Source organism: Pinus tabuliformis, chromosome 1_2, assembly GCF_031772625.1.
Source record: "Pinus tabuliformis cultivar Carrire ecotype Pingquan chromosome 1_2, CPIR1, whole genome shotgun sequence".
Classification (NCBI taxonomy): Eukaryota; Viridiplantae; Streptophyta; class Pinopsida; order Pinales; family Pinaceae; genus Pinus; species Pinus tabuliformis.
In genome coordinates, this window is record NC_142298.1 from 276706252 (window position 1) to 276731594 (window position 25343).

The 25343-nt window shown below is 38.9% G+C and overlaps 2 protein-coding genes across 5 annotated transcripts in view; both read left to right on the forward strand.

Moving 5' to 3' along the window:
* Positions 1-25343, forward strand: part of LOC149205413 (calcineurin B-like protein 3) — a 335347-nt gene that overhangs the window by 146539 nt on the left and 163465 nt on the right. For all 4 annotated transcript variants that reach the window (XR_016252450.1, XM_089395059.1, XM_089395057.1 and 1 more), the window contains exon 5: positions 23876-23984. Coding sequence is in view for 3 of the 4 variants with exons in the window: in XM_089395059.1 (XP_089251185.1) it covers positions 23876-23984 (109 nt within the window). In the remaining variant the exon portion in view is untranslated. The remainder of the gene's footprint in view (positions 1-23875; positions 23985-25343) is intronic.
* LOC149205414 (uncharacterized) lies at positions 15530-20890 on the forward strand. The gene is made up of 3 exons (XM_089396123.1): positions 15530-15657; positions 15773-16001; positions 20744-20890. The coding sequence occupies exons 1-3, from the start codon at positions 15530-15532 to the stop codon at positions 20888-20890; spliced, it is 504 nt and encodes a 167-aa protein (XP_089252249.1).

The following is a 25343-nucleotide window of genomic DNA, read 5'->3' on the forward strand; positions in this document are numbered from 1 at the left end:
AAATGAAACACGAAACCCATGCTTATAAAATATTATTCTTTAATAAATAATTTTTCTTTTTTTCTTTCTTTTGACAAATACATTACATCATGACTCAAATACAATTATGAAGACCGATACTAGTTACATTTCTCAACACTCCCTCTTAACTAGGGAGGTATTCATAATTGTTCAACCAATATAAGCTTGATCTCATTTTGAAATGTTCCAAGAAGAGTACAATAACATCTGCAATGCTAGGGATACCAGAACTGCCAAAGTATCCAACACATCAAAGATCCAAGTGTCAATGACACTATTTCAAGGATCCATCAAATTAAGGATCCAAGTGTCATTTCCAAGACACTAATACAAGGATCGAAAACGCTGTCAGAGACTAAGGTGTCATCAAGGCAACATGCCACTATAGGTACCATTAGGTTACAACCCTGGTATCAACCCAATTGGATATAGATACCATCTAGGCCTTCATGCCAAGACACCAACCCTTAGGGATCCAAGTATCATCAAGGTCAAACACAACAACAAAACTCCACATGACCAAGATACCCTCCCACATCAGGATCCAGACCTCATTAAGGTCAAACCACAACATGAGAGCTCAATACCAACTTGGCCAAGATGTTCTCCCAAGTAGCATCATATGGCCAATTTATGGCATTCATCCCTCCCTCTTAACCAAATAAGAGTTATCCACCAATCCAATCAAAACTTCTCAGGGAGAGATCAACTATGGAAAAATGTGTAACTAGGTTCGGTCTTCGTAAAGATGAAATGTACTTTTTATTCTTGTAAATTATAAAATGAAATAAAAATTATTATTATTGATTTTGGAGCATGGGTTTCATGCTCAAGGTCTTTTATTTCATAGGTCAAGCACCCATTGGGTGCTTCTAGGGTTTGTCCTAGGTCAAGTCGTCAAAAAAATCATTGTCATAAGTTGAAGACCCCTTTGGGCACATTGTAACTTGTAAAGAAAATTATTTTTGTCATTTAAAGAGTCAAAATATCGTCCAAGACCAAGTCGGCCTAGCAGCTGGCAAGTCAACCTAAAAGGAAGACCCACGTCCACCTTGGAGAGCCTATATATAGGAGGAAACTCGACCTCCTTGATTGATTTGCCTCTAAGGCTTCGATTCTGTCCTCCCGGTCTCACACCTCGGCTTCCGGTTTTAGAAATCGACCTCTCTAGCAAAAATACAGATCTCCTCAAGGCTCTACACTGCCTCTGCATCAGGCGATGCTGCCTCTCCTGGATCTCTCTCTGCCTCCTCTGCTGAGTATTCCCGAATCAAGAGAAATCTCCAACCGGAACTATCCATGCCCTCACTACAAGAAATCATTTCAAATTTCTCTCTAGCAACTGCTGCGCCGCTCTCTTCAGAAATTCGATCTCTGATCTCTCACTCGATGTGTTTTCCAAATGCCCGTCAAACCTCCTCTTATAATCTTCTCGTTGAGAACCAACGACCCAGATTAGATTCTAATCAATAGATCAGATCATTTTGGCTTGATCTTCGTTTTCTTCTAGAAGTTTCACCCACAATTAGATTAATACCCTTTAATTGTTTTAATTCCATAAGTTTAGACTTAGGCACCCATTAAACATAATTAATTATTTTAATAAAACTGTCTCCGGGTGGAATTTCCCAAAATTATTTCTATGTATTGTGGAATACATGTGTCCAAGCCTCCCGGCAAATTTTGAGGCTTAGAGCACATCCGATGCTACCAGAAATCAACACTTCCTCTTAGCGAGGAATGTGCTCTAGTAATGCAACCTGCTGAAGCATCACCCTTCTCTTTAACATCTCCCTTTGCGCTGCTCATGTCTGACATTGCTTCCCACCAACTAATGTGCAAATGTTGCATCTATACTGCTACTGACCCTGCCACTGCCAACACTACATCTATATTGCAACCCTCATAAGTTCTACATTTGTGCTGTTGCTGGCATTGCCACTGCCAACACTATGTCTGCACTGCAATTTTCTCCAACTACTGCTGCTACTGCATCAGCAAGATAAAAGCATCCAAAATTACCAAACAGGTGTTCAGTATGATGCATCTGTTGCTGGAGTTTTGACTGCTGCTAGTCTCTGCGCTACTGCTTACTCTGCTTTGTGCCAACTGCACTACTTCCAACTCTAGCTTTGCATTGTTTAGTCTTTGGCACTCTTAGTCACTGCAATTGTCGCTCTGACACTCCTCTGCATCAACTGACACTAGTTCATCTTGCTACTTTTGATCTCGGTTCCTGTAGCAAGGTATTGATCCAAGAGGTGGACTCCTTAAGGATCCTGCTCATCTATAGTTCTTTCGAACTACAATTCTATATCACCCCACCTCTGGGCAATCATGGCAAACTCCTCCTCGATCTGTGTGGATGCAGCCTTCGGATCATGCTTCTCATCCTTGTCCTTCTTCTTGAGAGGACACTGTGTAGCGTAGTGACCAAGTTCACCAAACTGGAAGCACTTGACCTTCGAGATATCTTTCTTCTTCTTTTGCTGATCCTGGTGCCCCTTAGATGCAAGCGCTGCATTTTCATCCTCCTACTTTGGTTTCGTCCCACTGCTGCTGCTGCTACTATCAAGTTTGCACTTGACTAAGTCTCTCCTCATCTTTTCCTGTTGAAGAGCGGCCCACATCCCTTCCCAATCTAGCAATCTCTCTCTGCCCAGGATACTTTGGACAAACACTTGCCATTCTTCTGAGATTGAGTTTAGGGCCAGCCTCACCATCTCGGTAGGCTGAGGTGTGCCCTTAGATGCAAGCGCTGCATTTTCATCCTCCTACTTTGGTTTCGTCCCACTGCTGCTGCTGCTACTATCAAGTTTGCACTTGACTAAGTCTCTCCTCATCTTTTCCTGTTGAAGAGCGGCCCACATCCCTTCCCAATCTAGCAATCTCTCTCTGCCCAGGATACTTTGGACAAACACTTGCCATTCTTCTGAGATTGAGTTTAGGGCCAGCCTCACCATCTCGGTAGGCTGAGGTGTTGACACCACAATTGTCAAGGAGTCTGTTGGGTCCCTATAATACTAGTGATTACCCCATTACTATTGTAGTTGTACCCCTTATTAATATTGTTGTGCCCCTATTGCCCCCATATTGTTATTACTGTGCCCCATAGAATCCCTCTATTGTTATTTTTGTGGCTTTATATTATTATTGTTAGGTTGGCTGGGTTATATTGTGACTCCTTAGACTCCTATATATAGAAAGAGGTTTTGTCATTTGAATCATCCAAGAATTGTTCATTTATGTAATGTAAAGGAGGTTTCCCCCTCAAAGAGGCTGAATTCTAAGGTGTGGATCTATCTTTTCTTGAGCTGGTTTCCTATCATTTGGTATCAGAGGCTTTGGATTCTAGGGTTTCGCTGCTCCAAACAGGTCATTGTGGCATTTTTGCTATAACTTTTTTTCTGCGACGTTTCAGAAGTTGAAAAAAAAACCATTTGAGAAGAAATCACGCTGAACCTCAGGTCCGAATTTCAGAGCTTTTCGCGCTATATTTGCGGAGCTATGATCTGAGGAAGTTAGTATTTTTGCAGACTCCTCAATTACATTCCAAACAGGTGACTTGGGGAAAATCGTCATAACTTTCTCTTTGGGGATCGGATTGAAATTTCGTAAGAAGGTACAGAAAGAGGACGGACTGTAGTTTCTTGTATGCATATTTCAGATCCAAAGGTCGAAACAGTGACTCGTGGCACGTTGTACAAGTTCATTCTACTGAACTAGTATATAATCAAGTCACTGTGGGAGATTTCGCATAACTCTTCCTTGGAGAATCCAATTTGGGTTAGACTTGTGGCATTAGAAAGAGGACACAGAGGGCTATTGCAGATCACAAATTCAGAACTAGATGATTGGAAAGTACAGAGATACATCAGAGGCAATATTGAGCTCTTACAAAGTGAAAAAAGGTGTGTAGATTTTTTTAAATTTTTGCTTAAGCTTGGTTTGAAAATTTATTTTGAAGGAATTCAAAGGGCATAGTAGAGCATTATTATCGGTAACTGATGCCCCAAGAAAAGAAAATGCAAACACCTAGTAAGGAACCTGAAAGCTCTAGCATGACTCATGAAGAAGAAGAAGAAATGCTATATGATATATCAAAATTACAAGAATAAGTGCAACAAGTGTCACTTGCACAAAAAGCAACAGAATCTAAGATGGATGGTTTAAGGAAAGATGTAGAAGCTAAGATGGATGGTTTAAAGAAAGGTGTAGAAGCTAATATGGATTGATTAAAGAAAGGCGTAGAAGCTAAGATGGATGGCATGGAAGCTAAGATGAATGGCATGGACGCTAAAATTGATGGCATGGATGATAAGATGGAAGAATTGAAGATAAATATGAATAAGTTGCTACAAGAAATGGTCACTAATGGTGAAAGGGTACTAAAGGAAACTCATGATGAGAACAAAAGAAATGTTAATCATGATTCCATAGACTCTAATGTTGGATCGAAGACCCACCATATTCCAAAAATCGATATGAGGAAGTTTGATGGCAAGGATCCCGCAACATGGATATTACAGATGGAGAAATTTTTCGATCTCAATAATGTGCAAAACACACAAAAGATACGTATGACAACTTTATATTTGGAACCAAATCAGTTTGTATGGTATCAATGGCTTTGCTCTCGTAAACAATTTATCACTTGGGCAATTTTTACAGAACAATTGATAGCACATTATGAGGATACAAAAAGCAACACCTTTTTTAGCCAATTGATAAGTCTCAAACAAAAGGGTTCAATAATGGAGCACATTGAGGAGTTCCAAAAATTGAACATAAGAGTAAAAGATATTCCAGAGGAGCATAGGATTGATGTGTTCATAGGGTCTTTAAAGGATAATATCCAACATGATGTTCGCCTTTGGGAACCTGATTCATTAGAGAAAGCATTCAGGTTAGCAAGAAAAATGAAAAGCAAAATTATGGCAACCAAGAAGCATACCACTCACAACTATAAAGACGGAAGTGTTGTTGCCCCTAGTCTTCCACAATCTATAAGGTTGACACCACAAAAATTGAAAGAAAAAAGAGCAAAAGGTCTTTGTTACAATTGTGATAGCAAATACACTAAAGGTCATAAGTGTGCTGAGAAGAAATTATTCTACATAGATTGTGAAGAGGAAGAAGAAAAGGAGCAAGAAAGGTCAAAAGAAGAGGATATACTCCAGGAACAAAGCCTAGATGAAGAACAAATGAATCCGACCATATCTTGTAATGCATTGGCGGGAATTACCACTCCTCAAACCATCAAGATAGAAGGACAAATCAAGAAGAAAAAGGTAATAGTGTTGATTGATTCAGGAAGCACCCATAATTTTATTCATTGTAAGGTAGCAAAAGAATTGAATTGCTTCCTATATCCAGCACCAGAGTGTCAAGTGATGATTGCAAATGGAGGAACAATAAATTGCTCTGGAAAGTGCCATAATATCAAGCTATCCATGGGAGAATATGTATTGACTAGCCCAATGCTTTCCATTCCAATGGGAGGTGCTGATGTTGTACTAGGAGTCCAATGGCTACAATCCTTGGGTACAATAGCTTTTAATTTTCAAGAACTTTTCATCAAATTTTCTACGGAAGGAAAGGAAGTTGAATTAAGGGGTATTGCAGGGAAACCAGGAAAAATAATCAGCTCTAATGGTATGACAAAGCTTCTAAAAAAGGAATAAAGAGGTGTAATTGCACAATTATGTTCGCTAGATGTTTCCACATCGGAACCATCTATTTCTCCAGATCTCCAAAAAGTCTTGGACAATCATTCCAAGGTATTTGAGACTCCCAAAGTTCTTCCACCTATGCGTGATCATGATCATGCTATTCATCTGATTCCAGGAAGTGTTTCTCTAAACATCAGGCCGTACAGATATCCCTATGTCCAAAAGAGTGAAATTGAACGTATGGTTGCAGAAATGCTAGAGGCTGGTATAATTCAACCGAGTCAAAGTTCTTTCTCTGCTCCAGTAGTATTGGTGCACAAGAAGGATGGATCATGGCGCATGTGTCCGGATTATAGGGAGCTCAACAAGCTCACTATTAAAGATAAGTTTCCCATTCTTGTCATTGATGAATTACTGGATGAATTGCATGGATCAATTTACTTCACCAAGTTGGATCTTCGTTCAGGATATCATCAAATCAGAATGAAGACTGAAGACATTCCGAAAACAACATTTAGAACTCATGAGGGTCATTATGAATTTTTGGTCATGCCTTTTGGCCTTACCAATGCACCTTCAACATTTCAAGGTTTGATGAATTCAATTTTCAAACCATTCCTTAGAAAATTTGTGTTAGTATTTTTTGATGATATAGTAATCTACAGCAAGTCTTGGAAGGATCATGTTGAACATGTTGACAGGGTGTTACAACTATTGGAGGAGAAACAATTATATGCAAAAAGATCCAAATGTTTCTTTGGAGTCCAGGAGGTGGAATATCTGGGTCATATTGTATCTCATGAAGGAGTTAAGGTAGACCCTAGCAAAATTAAAGCCATTAAGGAATGGAAAATCCCCACATCCATAAAGCATCTGCGAGGATTTCTTGGGTTGACAGGGTATTATCGCAAGTTTGTTAAGAATTATGGGAGAATAGCAGCACCTCTAACAACATTATTGAAGAAAGATGCATTTTCATGGACTCCGGAAGCAACAAAGGCCTTTGAACATCTTAAAGAGGCAATGTGCCAAGCACCAGTCTTAGCTACACCGGACTTCACAAAAACCTTTATTGTGGAATGTGATGCTTCAGGAAATGGAATTGGTGCTGTTCTAATGCAAGATGAAAGACCCATTGCTTTTGAAAGTCGTCCAATCAAGGGAAAGTTTTTACACAAAGCTATTTATGAGAAGGAAATGTTGGCAATACTCCATGCACTTAAGAAATGGCGCCTCTACCTAATGGGAAGACACTTCAAGGTAAAAACGGATCATGATAGCCTTAAATACTTTTTAGAACAAAGATTATCCTCTGAAGAGCAACAAAAGTGGGTCACAAAGATGTTGGGTTATGACTTTGAAATCATCTACAAAAAAGGGAAGCAAAATGTGGTGGCAGATGCACTCTCAAGAAAGGATGAGGATGTGGAAGCATTGTTGTGCGCCATTTCTATTATCCAACCAAATTGGATAAATGAAGCAAGGGAGGAATGGAAGAATGACGAAGAAGTGGGGGCACTTATTCGAAAGTTACAACAAGATTCCAGTACATCTGATACATTTAGCTGGCAAAATGATTCGTTATGGTACAAAGATCGCTTATACCTCTGTAAGAATTCCCAGCTAAAACAAAAGATTCTTATGGAATTGCACACTTCTCCCTTAGGAGGGCACTCAGGATTTTTAAAAACTTACCACAGGGTTAAGAAGGAATTTTTTTGGGATGGCCTTAAATGAGATATTCAAAAGTTTGTGGCGGAATGTTTGGTTTGCTAACAAAATAAAGTTGAAACAATTAAGACACCGGGTCTATTACAACCTTTATCCATTCCAAGCCAACGTTGGGAGGAGGTTTCAATGGATTTTATCACAGGTTTACCCAAGTCTGCGGGAAAGAGTGTCATCATGGTGGTAGTTGACAGACTTACCAAGTATGCACACTTTTGTGCATTATCCCATCCATTTAAAGCCAGTACAGTTTCTACTGCATTTATGGAAACAATTCAAAAGCTACATGGAAACCCAAAGATTATTGTAAGTGACAGAGATCCCATTTTCACTGGAAATTTTTGGACAAAATTATTTTCTTGTCTTGGTACTCAGTTAGCTCATAGATAATCTTATCATCCTCAATCTGATGGGCAAACTAAGATAGTAAACAAATGTTTGGAAGGATATCTTCGTTGCTTTGTATCTGATAAACAGACACAATGGGTCAAATGGTTGCCTCTGGCTGAATGGTGGTATAACACTTCCTTCCATACAGCAACAAAAATGACCCCATTTATGGCACTTTATGGGTATCAACCGCCATCCATCACATCATATTTAAGAGAAAATTCTAAGGTTCAGGCAGTGGAACATCACATCGAACATCAACAACAAGCCCTCCAACTCTTAAAGGATGACCTCGTGTTGGCACATAATAGAATGAAACAATAGGCAGATCAACATCGCAGCGAAAGAAGTTTTGATGTAGGTGATTGGGTATTCCTACGGCTACAACCATATAAGCAAATGTCCCTCAAGCAAGCTAAGAAGGATAATAAATTATCACCAAAGTATTATGGTCCGTACAAGGTGTTGCACAAGATTGGTACTATGGCATACAAATTGGAGCTTCCTGCAGCTTCTCGATTGCACCCAATTTTCCATGTTTCATGTTTAAAGAAGGTTATAGGCGACAAGCTCCCAGTTCAAACAATATTGGCCAGAACTTGACAAGGAAGGAAAAATTATATTGGAACCGGAAGCAGTCACAGAAACAAGAACTCGACAGCTACGAAATCGATCAATTTCAGAGTATCTTATCAAGTGGAAGAACTTATCCGCTGAGGATTCCACATGGGAGGATGAGAATTTTATACAGAAGTATCCAGAACTACTCAAGCGTTGAGGACAACACTTTTTTGAAGGAGAGGGGCATGTTGGGTCCCTATAATACTAGTGATTACCCCATTACTATTGTAGTTGTACCCCTTATTAAGATTGTTGTGGCCCTATTGCCCCCGTATTGTTATTACTGTGCCCCATAGAATCCCTCTATTGTTATTTTTGTGGCTTTATATTATTATTGTTAGGTTGGCTGGGTTATATTGTGACTCCTTAGACTCCTATATATAGAAAGGAGGTTTTGTCATTTGAATTATCCAAGAATTGTTCATTTATGTAATGTAAAGGAGGTTGCCCCCTCGAAGAGGCTGAATTCTAAGGCGTGGATCTATCTTTTCTTGAGCTGGTTTCCTATCAGAGTCTCGGATCTCCTGAAGCTTCTTAAGGAACGGATCAATGCGTTCCCTCTTCTGCATATGCGTGGATCTCATCTTCTACTCCAAGAACATCTTCTGCTGCTCGGAAGATCCATCGTATAGTGTGGCCAAAGCTTTCCACATCTGTCGAGCAGTATCCTTGCCGGCAATGTGACACACTACATGATCCTTCACTTCGTCGAGGATCAACCTCTTGGCCTTTGCCATCTCGGTCTTGTACTTCTTGAGCGGATTTGGATCTGCGGGTACAACTACCACTCTGTCGACGTAGGTTTTGAGATTGTGCTCATCCAAAAGGCATGAGATCCTTGCTTTCCCGATCACTATATGCACCCTCCAATTGATCTTGATCTCGCAACCCATTAGCTGCCATCTCTGCCAACGAAATGTCGAACTGCCTCCTCTCTCCTCTCCGTTGTTGCTGGGCTGGCCTATGCACTCCTTGTTGGAGTTAGTAGATTTGTTGCTCCCTGCTGCTTCTCAGCAAATGAGAATTCAAACTTCTTCGCTGGAAGTCCTCTAAGGAAGAATTCCCTCTACAATGTCTCTCTTCTTCCTTCTGGCGTTTTTCCACCCCAACAATTGCTGCAGAAAACTGTGTCACACCAGAAACCTCCTCTTCGCTGAAGCTTTTGCGTTGCTCCCTCTGACACTGGCAAACTTCGATCTGGAAGTCTTACCTCTCTGTCGACTCACTCAGAGAGAGCCCTTCCTTGAAAATTTTGCCAACTTGGTTTGGACTGCGCAATCCCTCCGCGGATTCGATTTGCTGCCTAAGCAACACTTCGACCCTCTTCTTCAGCGTTGGTTTCTTTCGGCTCTGCGCTCTTGGTTCACTTACAGCTCCGATAACATGTGAAAATTTGGAAGACCCAAATTTCTACTGCAACAATTGATTAAGTTCTTTCTATTGGTTAATTACTGAACAAATTATTTACTGCTTCCTACAACAAATACCGAAACTAATACACTGCAACCTTTATATGCGGAAACAAGAATCTGAGTAAGAAAGAAATACACAACACATTACACAATTATTTTTGGACAGATGTCCTAGAAAAACCCAATGCTGAGGGTTTGTATTATTAAGCAGTAGTTTTCTAAATACAATCTCTAGATGCCTTACTGGCTATCCAGTACAAAGAATATGACTGACGGAATATTAGTGAGAAATACCTCACACTATTACTAGCGATCCCGATCGATCCAGCCACAGAATGAGTTGTCCCTTGCTGCCTTTGTGCAGTCATTATGTAGGCCCAACATCACAACTTCTAGGGACAACGTCACCCCTTTTGTTGATCGATTTGCCTCTAAGACTTCGATTCTCTCCTCCCAGTCTCACACCCTGATGTTTGACTTCAAAAATCGACCTTTCCAGCAAAAATACAGATCTCCTCAAGGCTCTACGCTGCCTTCGCGTCAGCCTATGCTGCCTCTCCCAAATCTTTCTCTGCCTCCTCTACTGAGTATTCCCGGATTAGGAGAAATCTCCAACCAGAACTATCTCTGCCCCTCACTGCAAGAAATCACTTCGAACTTCTCTCTGGCAACTGCTGTGCTGCTCTCCTCGGAAATTCGATCTCTAGTCTCTCACTCGATGTGTTTTCCAAATGCCCATCAAGCCTCCTTCTATAATCTTCTTGTTGAGAACCAACGACTCAGATTAAATTCTAATCAATGGATTAGATCATTTTGGCTTGATCCTTCTCTTCTTCTAGAAGTTTCACCCACAGTTAGATTAATACCCTTTGATTATTTTAATTCCCTAAGTTTAGACTTAGGCACCCATTAAAAATAATTAATTATTTTAATAAAATTGTCTGCGGGTGGAATTTCCCAATCGAGTTCTGGGTATTGTGGAATACATGTGTCCAAGCCTCCCTGCAAATTCTGAGGCTTAGAGAACATCCGATGCTACGAGAAATCAACATTGATGTGCTACTTTTCTCCACCACCTGTGCAAGTTGTTGTGTACCCTTGCTCATTTGTCATGATCTTTTCTTTGAAGGTGGGCCATCCAATCCCAAAGGTATGATTTTTCAGTATGTAATTGGGTGTTTATGCTTGTTTTTCTTGGGCACACTTGGGCATGGATTACAGGGAGACTTGGAAGAAGGAAGGGTTTTAATTGTACTCTTGTTCCCTTATCTCAACTGGGGGGTTAATTGCTAATTTTTGTAGCATCGGAGGTGTTCTAATCTCAAAACTTTGTGGAAAGGCTAAAACACGAGTTCTCCATAGCCCAAAAATTGTTTCTAGAAATTCCACCTAGAAGTGTCTCAATTAGATTATTAGCTTATTTTTAAATATTTCTTAAGTCTAAACTTAAGAAAAGGGGTTAATTAATCAGTACTAATTGAGAAAGGTGTGAATCATCTAGAAACTCACACAGATTGGTCCAAAAATAATCTCAGCCATTGATTATGTTTTAATCTTAGCTGTTGGAGTCCCAACTGGAGATTATAAGAGGAGGTCGATGGGTAGATGGAAAACACACTTGAGATCGATTTCTGTGGGAAGTTCAATTTTCCAGAGAATGGCAACAGTTGCCAGAAGAGTTCGAGCCAGAGAAGAAGAGTAGAGACAGGGAGGGGCAGAGACAGTGAGTCTGGAGGAATTTTTCCAATTCCAGAGAGTTATAAAGAGGAGGTCAAGATTTTCCCCAGGAAGCTCCGCAGAGCCTCAAGAGGGAAATTTGATCTAGTTGAAGAGGAGCTTGATTTTTATTTCAGAGGTTGGGAAAGTTTTCAAGAAGGCCGAAGAGATAGTTACTCAGTCAGCAATTGGTAGGACGACTAGATTGGCAGCTGATTCAGGCAAAGCGTTTGAGGCACTGCGTTGTGATGTAGGGCCCGTGCAAAACTGGTTGGACGACTAGCTTTTTAGAGGAAGTCAAGTGCTTGGATTGCTCGGAGAGAGGGTAAAATCCCTTAGATAATTTTGGCCAATATTTCTCTTGGATAGATTCGCAAGTTTGGCGGTTGTTATTGTACTCATAATTTCTCACTGTTGCTTAATAATAAAAACCCTCAATTGCTGCACCAGTTTTCCCATGTTGGGTTTTTCTTGTGATTTTTGTCCAAAAATAACTATGCTATTTTTAATGTGTGTTTGCTAGCATTTCTTAGTTTCTAGTGCTTTTATTTTCCACAGTATTTTTGTGAAGATTGTAATGTGACTATTTTGTTGTTTTTGTAGTAGTAAATTGTTAAATTAATTTACAGTTAGAAGAAATAATTCTAGTTGCTGCAATAGGATTTTAGTAGTGAAATTTTCACATTAATCCTGAGTCCTAGTCCCGTGGGATTTCCTTTATTGTCTACTAGCTTTAGGAGTGGCACTAAATGGGAAACACCGATTTTGGTTGTGTGGTCCCGCTTACCGATACCATATATCTCATTGCCCTCTGCTCATTACAAGCCTTTTTGCACATCTCCCCTATCTAGGTCCACATTTGTCCATTGGGTCCACTAGGTATTAGCATCCCCTTCCCCTTGTCGACACTTTGGGTCAGGCCTGGAATGATGCCCCAAATGTTGATGCAACTAAAAAAAATAGAGAAAAGCATAATATGGCCACATACAATAGGAAATGTACCACAAAATGCAAAAGATGGCCGAGACAAAATGCAAAAGACAGCTGCGACATGAGCTCTACCCCCTATCATTATGGCCATCACCTTGGTTCCTAGGGCCCCTATGAGTGCCCCTTGAATCATTAAGGAACCCATGAATGTCCCAATCCCTAGTGGGCGATGTACTGCCCCACCTTAAGGGGGCAATCACTTCTATATCTTACACATCATGCTCTCATCCCCTTGATCCCCGAGCAGTAAAATAAAGAAAAATCAATAAAAGGCAAAAGACATATGAAGAAGGGAGGAAAAACAAAGGGCAGGGTAACTCATGTACCATGATTGCTCCCTCTTGCACTCATATACCCAAGGTATGGGCTCTCCTCATTATAGCTACCCTTGCACCATGGCATGTGGCCTGAGTGTTGTGAAAAGCGCGATTAAATCCCGATTTAATGAAAAAATCGCGCTTTTTTCAGGATGGCGATCAAATCGTGATTTTAATTCCAAAAAATCGCGAACTTCTTTTTTTGCCGATTTTTCCGAAAAAATCGTGGCTTTTTCAAAAAATCGCGATTTTTTTCGAAAAAATTGCGATTTTTATGGAAAAAATTGCGGGGTTGCCGGGCAGCGCGATTTATAATGCGTTTTTTGGTTTTTTTGTTTGTCATTTGGACAGTGGGCGCGCGCGGAAGGAGGAGGAGGTGTTGGAGAGCAGCTGAAGAGGGTTTGTGACCAAATCTAAGTGCTTAGAGGACAAATTCAAGAGGAGACCACCGATTTCTCCATAGAAACGTTATGTGGATTAATTTTTTTTTGTTTTCATTGTTTAAAAACATTGTTTTTCTATGTTTTTCATTGTTTTTGGTTGGGAAACTTCATATGGGCACCATTTTTCTTTTGTTTTCATTGTTTTTAAAGAATTTTTTGTATTTTTTCATTGATTTGGGATGGGTAACTTGGTATGACTATGGGAACTATTTTTTTTTTTTTTTTGTTTTCATTTTTTTTAAACATTGTTTATGTTTTTTCATTGTTTTTGGCATTTGCCATTTGGTTGGGTAACTGGAGTTTGGAACTTTGGATTCTGGAAATTTGTAACTTGTAATTTTGTAAATGCTAAATTGTAATCCTAAATTCCTATTTCCTAATTCTTATTTTCCCATAGGTTTGCAAATTCAAAGTTCAAAAACAAACATGCCAAGGAAATTGGATCCTTTCTGGGAATATGGTGAACCTAAAGCTCCGAATGATAGACAAAACTTGAATTGCAAGTTGTGTGGAAAGGAGATATACGGGGGAGGTGTACAGGTTGAAGTTTCACCTTGTACAAATCCCTGGACATGATGTGGGGCCCTGTATAAATACAAATCCTGAAATTATCCAAAGAGCCATGAGAGCATTGGAAGAATTAGAGCACACTAGAGAGGCCAAAGAAGAACTCAAAAGGCAACTAAAAAGGTCAGCTGAAGGAAGTGGGCCAAGTGGCACTGGTTCTACTGCAGCATCAGTCAATCCGGTAGTTGCATAATCATTTTTTGTTCCTCGAACCACACCTGGTTCACAACCATCTATCGGTTCAATGCTAAAAAGAACTGATAAAGAACAAGCTGACAGGTTAATGGCAAAATTTCTCCTCTGGAGTGATATTCCTTTCAGCGTTGTAAGGAATAATCCATTTTTTCAACCTACTGTTGATGCTATTGCCAGTGTTGGCCCGGGGTACAAAATCCCTTCTTATCATGATTTCAGAGGCCGGATTCTTCAAAATGAAAAGCATGACTGCACCCAAAGATTGGAGGATTTTAGGGCATCATGGGCACAAACAGGATGCACTGTTATGTCAGATGGTTGGACTGACCAAAAGGGAAGAACCCTTATAAACTTCTTGGTTAGTTGTCCCAAGGGGACTATGTTTATTAAATCTGTTGATGCATCTCATCAAATTAAAGATGCAAGAACTTTATGTGATTTGCTGGATGTGTTTATTTTGGAGGTGGGTGAACAACATGTTGTCCAAGTCATAACGGACAATGCTGCAAATTATGTTGCTGCTGGTAGAATGCTTATGGACAGGCATCCTACTTTATTTTGGACACCTTGTGCTGCCCATTGTATTGATTTGATGTTAGAGGACATAGGGAAAATTCCCTTTGTCAAAGATATTGTTGACTCATCAAAAAGCATCACAAAATTTATATATAATCATACATCTGTGCTTAGCTTGATGAGAAGATTCACCAACAACAAAGAGTTGGTGCGCCCCGCCATTACACGGTTTGCCACGAGTTTCATATCTCTTCAATCCCTCTTGAATTCTATGTGGGATGTGAAGAGAATGTTTCTTTCAGAGGAGTGGCATGCTTTGTCAATGAGCCGCAAACCAGAAGGAGAGGCCGTATGCAGACTAGTTTCATACCAGGAAGACTTCTGGGCGGGAGTGTAGGAGGTGTGCGCCGTTACTGAACCTTTGGTTAAGGTTCTTCGGTTGGTTGATGGTGAGAAGCCCGCAATGGGCTATTTGTATGAAGCCATGGACAGGGCCAAAGAAGCCATTCGGGCCTACTATGATGATAAGGGAGATGATGGGTTTCAGAAACAACTCCTTTTATGGGGAGTGATTGATGAGCGATGGAACAACACACTCCATCGTCCCATTCATGCTGCTGGGCTTTTCCTAAACCCTACATTTTCTTATGCATGTGGGTTTGATTTTGATGCTGAGATCATGGATGGATTCTTATCCTGTGTCTAGAATATGGTGCGATCTCCAGAACAACGTATAGAGATCTCTAAACAAATTGAGACATATAAGATGGCAGGTGGCACATTTGGCTTTGAGATGGCTATCACTGATAGGACGATTAAAATGCCAGGTATTTTTTAGTTTGTAACTTTGTTTCAAATTTCATTGTCTCTTCAAATTCCATTTTTTTCTTATGTTTATTTAAAATTTTATTTGTAATTTTGTTGTAGATGCATGGTGGAAAATGTATGGTGGCAGGGTACCCCTTTTGCAAAAGCTTGCCATTCGCATCCTCAGCCAAACATGTAGCTCCTCAGGATGTGAGCGCAACTGGAGTGTATTTGAAAAAATACACAACAAGAAGCGCAACAGGTTAACACTTAAACATTTAAAATATTGCAAATTTCCAAATAAATTTTTGAATTCATTAAACAATATTTTTTTTATAATATTAATTATTAATTATTATTTCATGATCTTTGTACAGGTTGGAGTCCCAGCGACTTAATGACATGGTCTACGTCTACTACAATCTTCGATTGTGGGTGAGGCAACTTGAGAGGACACCTGATGTGGATGCCATCTCATTGGATGGGATTGACACCACTGCTGCATGGAGGGTTGAGGCCGAGAGGCCTCTCATGGATTCTATTGATGATTGGTTAGTGCAGGATGTAGTGGAGGGGGAGGAGGAGGAGGAGCAGGAGGAGGAGCAGGTGGAGGAGGAGGAGGAGGAGGAACAGGAGGAGGAGGTGACACCGCCTGCCCGGGCTACCACTGCCACCAGTAGAGGACATGGTCTACCTCCTATAGCTCCTACCTCTAGTTCTTCAGCTTCTAGAGCACATCAGACTCCACTGCCATTTCCACCAGCACGGGCACCAACATCTACATCTAGAGGGAAAGGGAAAGCTGTGGCATTTTCTCGCAAGAGGGGCAAAGGAAATCAATAGGATTAGACTTTCATTTTATTGTATATGACATTATGACATGATGAGATACATTATCATATTTTTTGTTGATATTTTGAGGCTGAGTTGGGACTTAGGAGTCAGGACTTACTATTCAGGACATGATTCAATGTTATGTGTGATTTTAGCGCTAGAAATGATATTAAACATCTTATATATTAGTTTTTTTATCATATTTATGTGTCAATGTATTTATTTATGTTGTAGATGGTTTAGATATTAAAAAAATTGAAAAAAAAAATGAAAAAAATGAATATTTTTGTACCAAATGATTTTTTCCTGCTTTTTTTCCGATTTTTTCCCGATTTTTCCGATTTTTTCCGATTCGTTCCCCGCGCTGATTTAATCCCGCTCACGCTTTTCACAACATTGTGTGGCCTAGAGCCTTCCCTTTGTCCCCACTCTATTCTATCATTACTTTACATGACACCCGCCATTTGAAGGATGTTCCTTGGACTTGTCATTCCCTTAAAGGTTGAAACCACTTAATAGGGTCCTTCATTAGCATTTCTACCAGGAAGGTAACACTCTTACATGTTCAAAGCCCCAAATTTGGAAGAGAAACCCACTATGAATGTTATGTAAAAACTTAGTTAGTATTTAATTTTAGGTTTATTATTTAGTTTTAGGATTAATTAGACGAAAGGGCACGATCATAAGATCACGCCCTTTCCCCAAAGGGCGTCCATGGCGATATATAAGCCAGGAACCCCATTGTAAACATTCATCATTTGTCTATTCATTTTTAATAAGATATTTATACATATATTTCTGTTTGTCAAGAAGTTTTCACTTCATTGGTATCAGAGCGGGTTTGTTATCCCACACTTTTGCTGTGCTCGTTGTTCATCTTTGCTGCTCATGCCAATTCATCTTCCGTCATACCATTCTCCTCCCATACTCGTCCACTCCAATGCTACCCGTTGTCCGTTCCGTACGATATTTCGTGTCTTCCCTGCATTCCTTTTCCTGTTCAATCAACACATTCTCACTGCATTGCCCTATCATCTTCATTTTTACGCTAACATATCGTCCACTTTTCCATTGACTCCCATTGCGTCGTTTCCTTCTTCGGTAACCTGCAGTAATACGCTAAACCAGCATCGTTTTTTACCTGCGGTAAGCCCTGCGGTTTCGTGTGGTGGACTTGCGGTTCTTCTGAATAATTGCTGCGGTGATCGACATCATTTTTTACCTGTGGCAAGCTCTGCGGTTCTTCTAAATAATTGCTATGGTGATATCCGCTTGTGGGTTTTACTTTTGAAGGTCAAACAAAAGGTGACCTACCAAAAGACGTAACTATTCGTGCGATATATCTATATCTATCTATCTATATATATATATATATATATAACATAACTATATATATAAGTTATATATAATATATACTATAATTTAATTATAAGTTATATAATATATAACTTTAATTTAGTTATAAGTTATAAGTTATATATATATATATATATATATATATATATATTATATAAAGTTAATTTTAATTAATTAAATTTATTATAATTATAAAAAAAACAAAAAAAACTTATGTCATATAATTAAATTAATTAATTTAATTTAATTATTTAAAAAATAATTTTTTTTTTTTTTTTAAGCTAGCAGATAAATACACGCCTCCACAAACTCGCTCAATGTTGACTATGACAATGGCGGATTTTCAAAAAAAATTGGTTGATGCGGAGCATAAGATACATAGCAACCACGATGAGGTCAGTAAAAGATTAGATGAATTCCAGATCAAGCTTGAGAGGCAGGCTGACGATGTCAAAAATCAGGCTGACAAAATAAAAAATCTTCAGGATACGACAAATCCAATAAAAATAAAGATGGAAAATCAACATGTCCAAACAGAGGTAGAAATTAGTGAGGCCTTAACAATGCTAAAACTTCTGTGTAAAAAGGCGAATTGTACACCTGCACAACTACTAAAAGAAAATGAAGAGAATCAAGAGCACATCTCATCAGATTCAACAAAGTCAACAGACTCTCATGAAAAAGTTGAATCCCCAATAAAATCAGCAACACCCCACCAAGAAGTGAGTAACGCAACCCTTACAAACAAGCAACTCTGGGATACCTTTACCAATCAACACCCCTTTTTCGCTCAACCGTTAGCAACATACGAGCGAAGGGCAAAAGTCGAGATGCCTAAATTCGATGGAAATGAAAAAAAATGTTGCATGGATAAATAAAGCAGAAGAATACTTTGAGATATATGACATCAATGACGATGACGAAAAGCTCAGACACGCATCCATGAAAATGGAAGGAGAAGCATATAATTGATATATGTGGTGGAAAAAAACAACACACGTCATTCGTTGGAGAAAATTTAAGGATGCATTCTTTAAAAGATTCCAAGGTGTAAGGGAAGAAGAGTTCTTTTCAAAACTCATCAAGTTACGACAAAAAGGAAGTGTGGACGAATACACTCAAGAATGGGAAACCTTAGTAACACAAGTACCTGGGTTATCAGAATCTCGTCTAATTCAATCATACATCTCGGGACTCAAAACCCATTTACAAGTAGAACTTGAGATGCATGACATTACATCAATAGAAGTAGCAAGACGAAAAGCAAAAACAACCAAAAAGAAATTTGAACCAATATTTTGGTCAAAAGTGAAAAAAACATATTTAAGACGAAGAATACCCCAGTGTGTGGACTCAAATAATACAAGATATGTTCCACCACATCGTCGTGAAGATGAAAAATCTAATGTGGAAATGCAAAGGATAAAAGAGGGTAAATGCAAACATTGTGGTGAGAAGTGGGACCCCAAACATAGATGTGCTAAAGGAAAAGAACCAAAGAACCTATATAATTGTGAAGCAACCAAAGATTCAAACAGTGAAGATTTTGACATAGAAGAAATAGAAAATACCCCAGAATTCTCACCAGAATTAGATGACGGAAGTATTCCCCAAGTGTCATTATCAGCTATGACAGGTATATCACAACCTCAGACCTTAAAGTTAAATGGACACATAAAGAAGAACAACGTAGTGGTTCTCATCGACTCTGGTAGCACACACAATTTTTTAGATACAACCGTGGCAAAGAGACTCAATATTTTTTCATTTCCCTTACCAAACATGAAAGTGATGGTAGCTAACGGTAAGAAGATTGAAAAGGTGGGGAAATGCCATAAGGTTAAATTGTAGATTCAAGACTTCAGTTTAGAGTCTCCGTTTTTCACAGTATCGTTAGGAGGAGTAGATGTAGTCTTAGGTATCCATTGGTTACGAACTTTAGGTACTTATGCCGCCAACGACCAAGTACAATTTATAAAATTTAAATGGGGAGGTCAGAAGTACAAATTACATGGATTCCAAGCACCAGAGAATCAAATTGTATCATCATCTCAGATGATGAAGATGAGTCGAAAAGGAGCACCCGCTTATGTAGTACAATGTCACAAGTTAGAAATGTTATCTGCAAATATGACCAGTGGAGAGTCCCCAGAGATACAAGATCTAATTAGGAAGCATGAAAAAGTATTTCAAGACCTACCTATGAAGATGTCGCCTAATAGGGAAATTGAGCATACAATAGAAGTCAAGGCAAGATCAGACCCCGTTGACATCAAGCCATACCGATATCCAAATCACCAAAAAAGGGAAATTGAGAGATTAATTCAAGACCTTTTAAAGTGTGGGACCTTGATCATCTTGGAATATCTGATCAAGTGGAAGGACTTACCCGAAGAAGGCGCTTCTTGGGAGAATGAATCATTTTTTAACAACATCCGTCATTATGTATGCTTTGAGGAAAAAGCATTCTTTCGTGAGGAAGGCAATGTTATGTAAAAAATTAGTTAGTATTTAATTTTAGGTTTATTATTTAATTTTAGGATTAATTAGACGAAAGGGCACGATCATAAGATCATGCCATTTCCCCAAAGGGTGTCCATGGCGATATATAAGCCAGGAACCCCATTGTAAACATTCATCATTTGTCTATTCATTTTTAATAAGATATTTATACATATATTTCTGTTTGTCAAGAAGTTTTCACTTGAATGAAGTGTCCACTTTTTCCCTCGATTAACGAGCTTACTTACTCAATTGCACTAATGAATCATTGTACTGCGGAAAAACAAAGGCAGGGGTAACTCATGTACCACGATTCCTCCCTCCTGCATTCATATACTGAAGGTATGGTCTCTCCTCATTATAGCTACTCTTGCACCATGGTATGTGGCTTGGAGCCTTCCCTTTGTCCCTACTTCGTTCCATCATTACTTCACATGATACTTGCCATTTGAATGATATGCCTTGGACCTGTCATTCCCTTAAAGGTTGAAACCACCTCTTAGGGTCCTCCATTAGCCACTTCTATGTGGAAGGCAACACTATTACATGTTCAAAGCCCCAAATTTGGAAGGGAAACACACTATGAAGTGTCTACTTCTTCCCTCAATTAATGAGCTTGTTTACTCAATTGCACTAATGGATCATTGTATTTGAAGGTGAGGAGAGGCATCGGATCTTATACAGGATTACAGGTGGGTTTTCATCTTGGACTTGGCCTCACTATACGGGATCCAAACCTTCCAGAGGATCACAATGGCATTTGTAGTGTGATCCATGGGAGCCATGGGCCTCCCTTCATGTAGAGCATCGATTGCCATACCATGGGCTTCTTTAGCACCACCATTTGCTTGTTTGTGCCCCAGTTATTCGAGATGATGATGCACTTGGACCACGTTGCCTCAGCTGACTACACATTGCACCCAACACTTGGCAGCTGATCCAAGGCCCATAGGAGGTTATGTCTTTCCTAGGGAGACATGGGAGGGCATCTGTCATCTTCTAGCCCTCATTGATGGAGCATTGACTTGATTATTGAGCCATTTGGAGACCCATGAGACCCATTTGAAGCCCACAAAGCCCAAATAAGGGTTTGGAGATGTTTTGCAGCATAAAGAGGGTATCGCCCTCTTCATCCTTATTTTGAGGCCCTCTCCCACATTTCAAGCACAAGAGGCCTCAACGCTGCCCCTATAGGCCTCCACGAATGCATGACATCAGCCTTGCGTGGGCTTAGGAGGGAGATTTAATTTAATTTTTAAGTTATCATTGTTGGCTTGTAACCATGGGTGGGTTACTTAGCACATTAGACATGTAAAGGGGCTTTGTCTTTTGTAATTTGAACTCACAACATTTGTATAAATAGATGACAGCTATTGCCATCTAAAACCATCATCTCTCAGATTTCCGGCCTCATGGGCAATTTCAAACCTGCAATTTGTGGAGAGTTTTGGAGATTTATGGATGAATTTTGATGTTTGGATAATTTTGTCTCATTTTTGGAGCTTCTAATTGGCATCGTTGTTGATAGATATCTTCTTCGCTATCTTGTAAGTGCTATTTAATGACGAATTTCTGAATTTTGCTAATGTCTAATGCATGGAATAATGTCTCATGGCTATTAATGTACCCTAGTTATTGAATATTGTTTGAAATTGTAACTATTGGGAATTTTTCCATGTATTACTCGTTTGATAGTGAATGAATGAATGTACCTAGGGGATTTTTTGCATTTATATCCTTGAAACTTCATCAACAAGTGTCTATGAAGTATAAATATCTAAAGGGGTAGCAAAGCTGCTTCCACTAGGTCTCCTTAGAAGAACAAATTTCCCATATTAAGATTATCCTTGACTCCAAGCCTCCCAATGGTTAGGCACTGATCTTAAATCCTTGGTGATCACTTAGAACTCAAATTTATCTCTCTTTTCACATTTTTTCATCCCTTTAAGGATAGGGAGGCTCTACTAGGGCTTGGGGTGAATTCCAATAGAAGAGGAAATTTTGATTTTCGCTTGGATAGAATTCTTCGTTTCTGTCTCCTCTAGAAGTGCTCAAGTTTTGATGGAATTTCCGCTGTGGATTCTCTATAGATTTGATGCCCTAGTTGTCACATCAAGAGGGAGCCCTAGAAGCTAATCCTTCAACTTGGGGATTCTTTGAAGGCTAGTTCTTTAGTACTTGTTGAAGTAAATCATTTTTAACCTTTTCTCTCACCTACCTTGACCTTGGGTGAACATATATCACATGACACTTCTCAACCATTGGTCTAGTGTATTTTCTTTTCAAAGGGGTTTTTCGAGGAAAGTGTTATTAGCCTCTCCCAAGGTTCGCATATTTGTTGAACCTTTCCACTAATGAGCCAACTTCCCTCACTTCAAACCTTTCATATGGACATCTTACACAAGTGAGCCCCATTATTGGGACTCCTCCCGTTGGTGAAATTCTGAGAAGAGCATGAGACTTAGGCTGGCTGTGGTGACAGTCGGCCTCTGTCCCAGGTGTTGTTGTGCCCTCTAGTTATTTTTGCCTCTTCACAAGGCCTGCTAGGTTGTGCAGCAACAGAGCCTAAACACCTTAGAATGCCACCAAAGCAGAGTCAAATGCACATTTCCCAAAAGGGTATCCAAAACTAAAATCAGATTTTAAGAAAGAACATTTTAAAAAATAGAAATATTTTAAGTTTGAGAATCTTTAAATCTGGAAGCACCCTTTTGAAGTACTATCAACTAGCTGCCCAAAAATTTATCAGCTGCTGAAACATACCAAATTTCTCAAAATAGCCAAATAAAGAATCTGAAATTACTGATCTCATTAACATCATCCTCCATTGCATAATTAAAACTGCATGCCATTTGCATGCATAAGGCAACCTGCTAAAAATAAAACCAATGGTATGTGCTAAAAATATTACGGAGTCTGCCATTAGTTGTTCATCTGTGTACTGATATAAGCATGATGTCCTCTGTATGTACTTGTTATGAACCACTTGCTAAGAACCTGTCAAATCTTCAAGCCCTGAAACAATAAAGATTTGCAACCATGTGCTAAGTTAGATTTAGTACTTATTACCTATCAATGCATAATGATGAACTCTGTAATTTTGAGTCTACCTTGTAATTTATCTCAGCATGTGATAAGTTTGATTTAGCACTGATGAATTATTGATGACAAACGGTGAACTCTGTAGTATTGGAGTATACCCCATAATGTATTTCACAAACTGCATTGTCGAATACTCTATGAATTCTGAAAAAAGAAAATTGGGTGTTAACAGGGTTACTTAACATATCTAGATCAGAGGTGATATTTTAGCTTTCTGTTGCTTCATCTATAAGACCACCTGCTTTGGGAAATGAGTTTCAGATATAGGCACACACTTCCTACAAGTAATAGTGACGCAAATATTGTGTGATCCTGAGCTATTGCAGTTGATCCTATTAACCAATGGTGAAACGCTTCCTCTTTTACTACACATTCTTGTATTACATTTTATGCCCTTTTCCCTATCGACACTGGAAACATTTATGTTAGTAGTTTTATGCAGGCTTTTGTTATTTTACAAAGAATTTCATGGTTAAAAATAACTTTTGAAAAACTTTAAGCATTGCATTTTTAATAGAATGCTCTCATTGATGGAATAAATAGGGATTTTTTGCTTCTTTTATAGATACGCAAGTAATGAAACTAGTTGTCTTTTGTTCACCACGAGTCAATATTGATTCCTAAATATGCCCTTACAACTTGTGTCCATGAAAATTTGTTTTAACATATTAGAGTTGTCCATGTAGGTTTTTGACTTGTTTGACACAAAGCACAATGGCATCTTAGGTTTTGAAGAGTTTGCACGAGCTCTCTCCGTGTTTCACCCAAATGCTCCAATAGACGACAAAATAGACTGTAAGTAACTTCTACTTGAATAGATATTTACTTTTTATACTTGTCTATTTCTGCTCTTTGTAGACAATCTTACATTTTAAATATAGGTAATCTTTTCTTGAGAAACTAGGACCTTTGAGCTAATATGCTTAAATGGAGGTAAAGGTTATTACAAGTTAAATTACAGCCATCTTTGCATTCATAATATGGTCAAACAAACAAAATTTCTCTATGAATGCATGAAGAACTTCTTTAGAGTTCCTCTTGGCTAGTCATGCTTTTGCATCTACTTTAAGAATTATTCAAAGCCTCTAAATTCTCCTTTTATACTGTCCTTGGAAGTCTCTAATATGCTTACATGCAGATAAAAGTTATTACAAGCTAAATTACAGCCATCTTTGCATTCATAATATGGTCAAACAAATAAAATTTCTCTATGAATGCATGAAGAACTTCTTTAGAGTTCCTCTTGGCTAGTCTTGCTTGTGCATGTACTTCAAGAATTATTCAAAGTCTCTAAATTCTTCTTTTTACTGTCCTTGGAAGACTAGATACATATTCATTGAGAAAATACAAGCTTGAAGCATCTTGTTAGCTGAAATGGATATAGGAGAGTTAGATTGGGTGTGATGGGTTGGTTGTCTTTTCCCATTGTCTTGTTCTACTTAGGGATTTTCTTAATAGTCACAAGTTGCATGCTAGTTACCTTAATTTAGGGAGGTTGCTTTTTGTAAATAATATATTTTTACCATTATGATTTTAGCTAGCTGGTAGTGTAATGAGACTTTTACTTTATAGCCAATCCTCTACTAGGGCATTGTTGCTTTCAGTTAAAAATGCTCTCTAGTAATTAGTTCTACTTCTTATCAAGTGAGGATATTTATAGACTTTTTGATCTTTATTATGGTATTTAAAGCAGATTTTGGGCATGTTACACAATCTCACACCCAAAGATGAAAAGTCCCATCACCTAGATGGAGACATGTGAAACTAGGAGGATGGCCATTGTCACCTCACCATCACTTTGCACTTTGGGTTTTTGATAAGACCAAAATTCTGCAAGCTTGACCTTAGAGTAATCATAATCAATGTCATAATGGGATCCTCATTAAAATAAAAACAACCTTTATCCTATTTATTATTTTCAATATGGAGAAGAGCATCGATATTTTCAATCTCATGGTTGTCATACTCTTCATCAAATGGGAGTTTCTCTACAATATTTTTCTTTTAAAAGTTAGCGAAGTATGTATCTCAAGATTGAAAAATTTGGAAAGGAGTGTAACTTAGCAAACCCTTGTTTTCATGTGGAGGAAAGATGGATGATTGGATGTTGTCATTGTTGCTGTAAAATCTAGCAGGCCTTAGAGAGGGGAACCC

Coding starts and splice junctions, on each gene's coding strand:
- LOC149205414 (XM_089396123.1), top strand. CDS start 15,530: ATGTATGGTGGCAGGGTACCCCTTTTGCAAAAGCTTGCCATTCGCATC. Junction 15,658..15,772: donor CACAACAAGAAGCGCAACAG/GTTAACACTTAA, acceptor ATCTTTGTACAG/GTTGGAGTCCCAGCGACTTA. Junction 16,002..20,743: donor AGGAGCAGGAGGAGGAGCAG/GTGGAGGAGGAG, acceptor TTGTATTTGAAG/GTGAGGAGAGGCATCGGATC.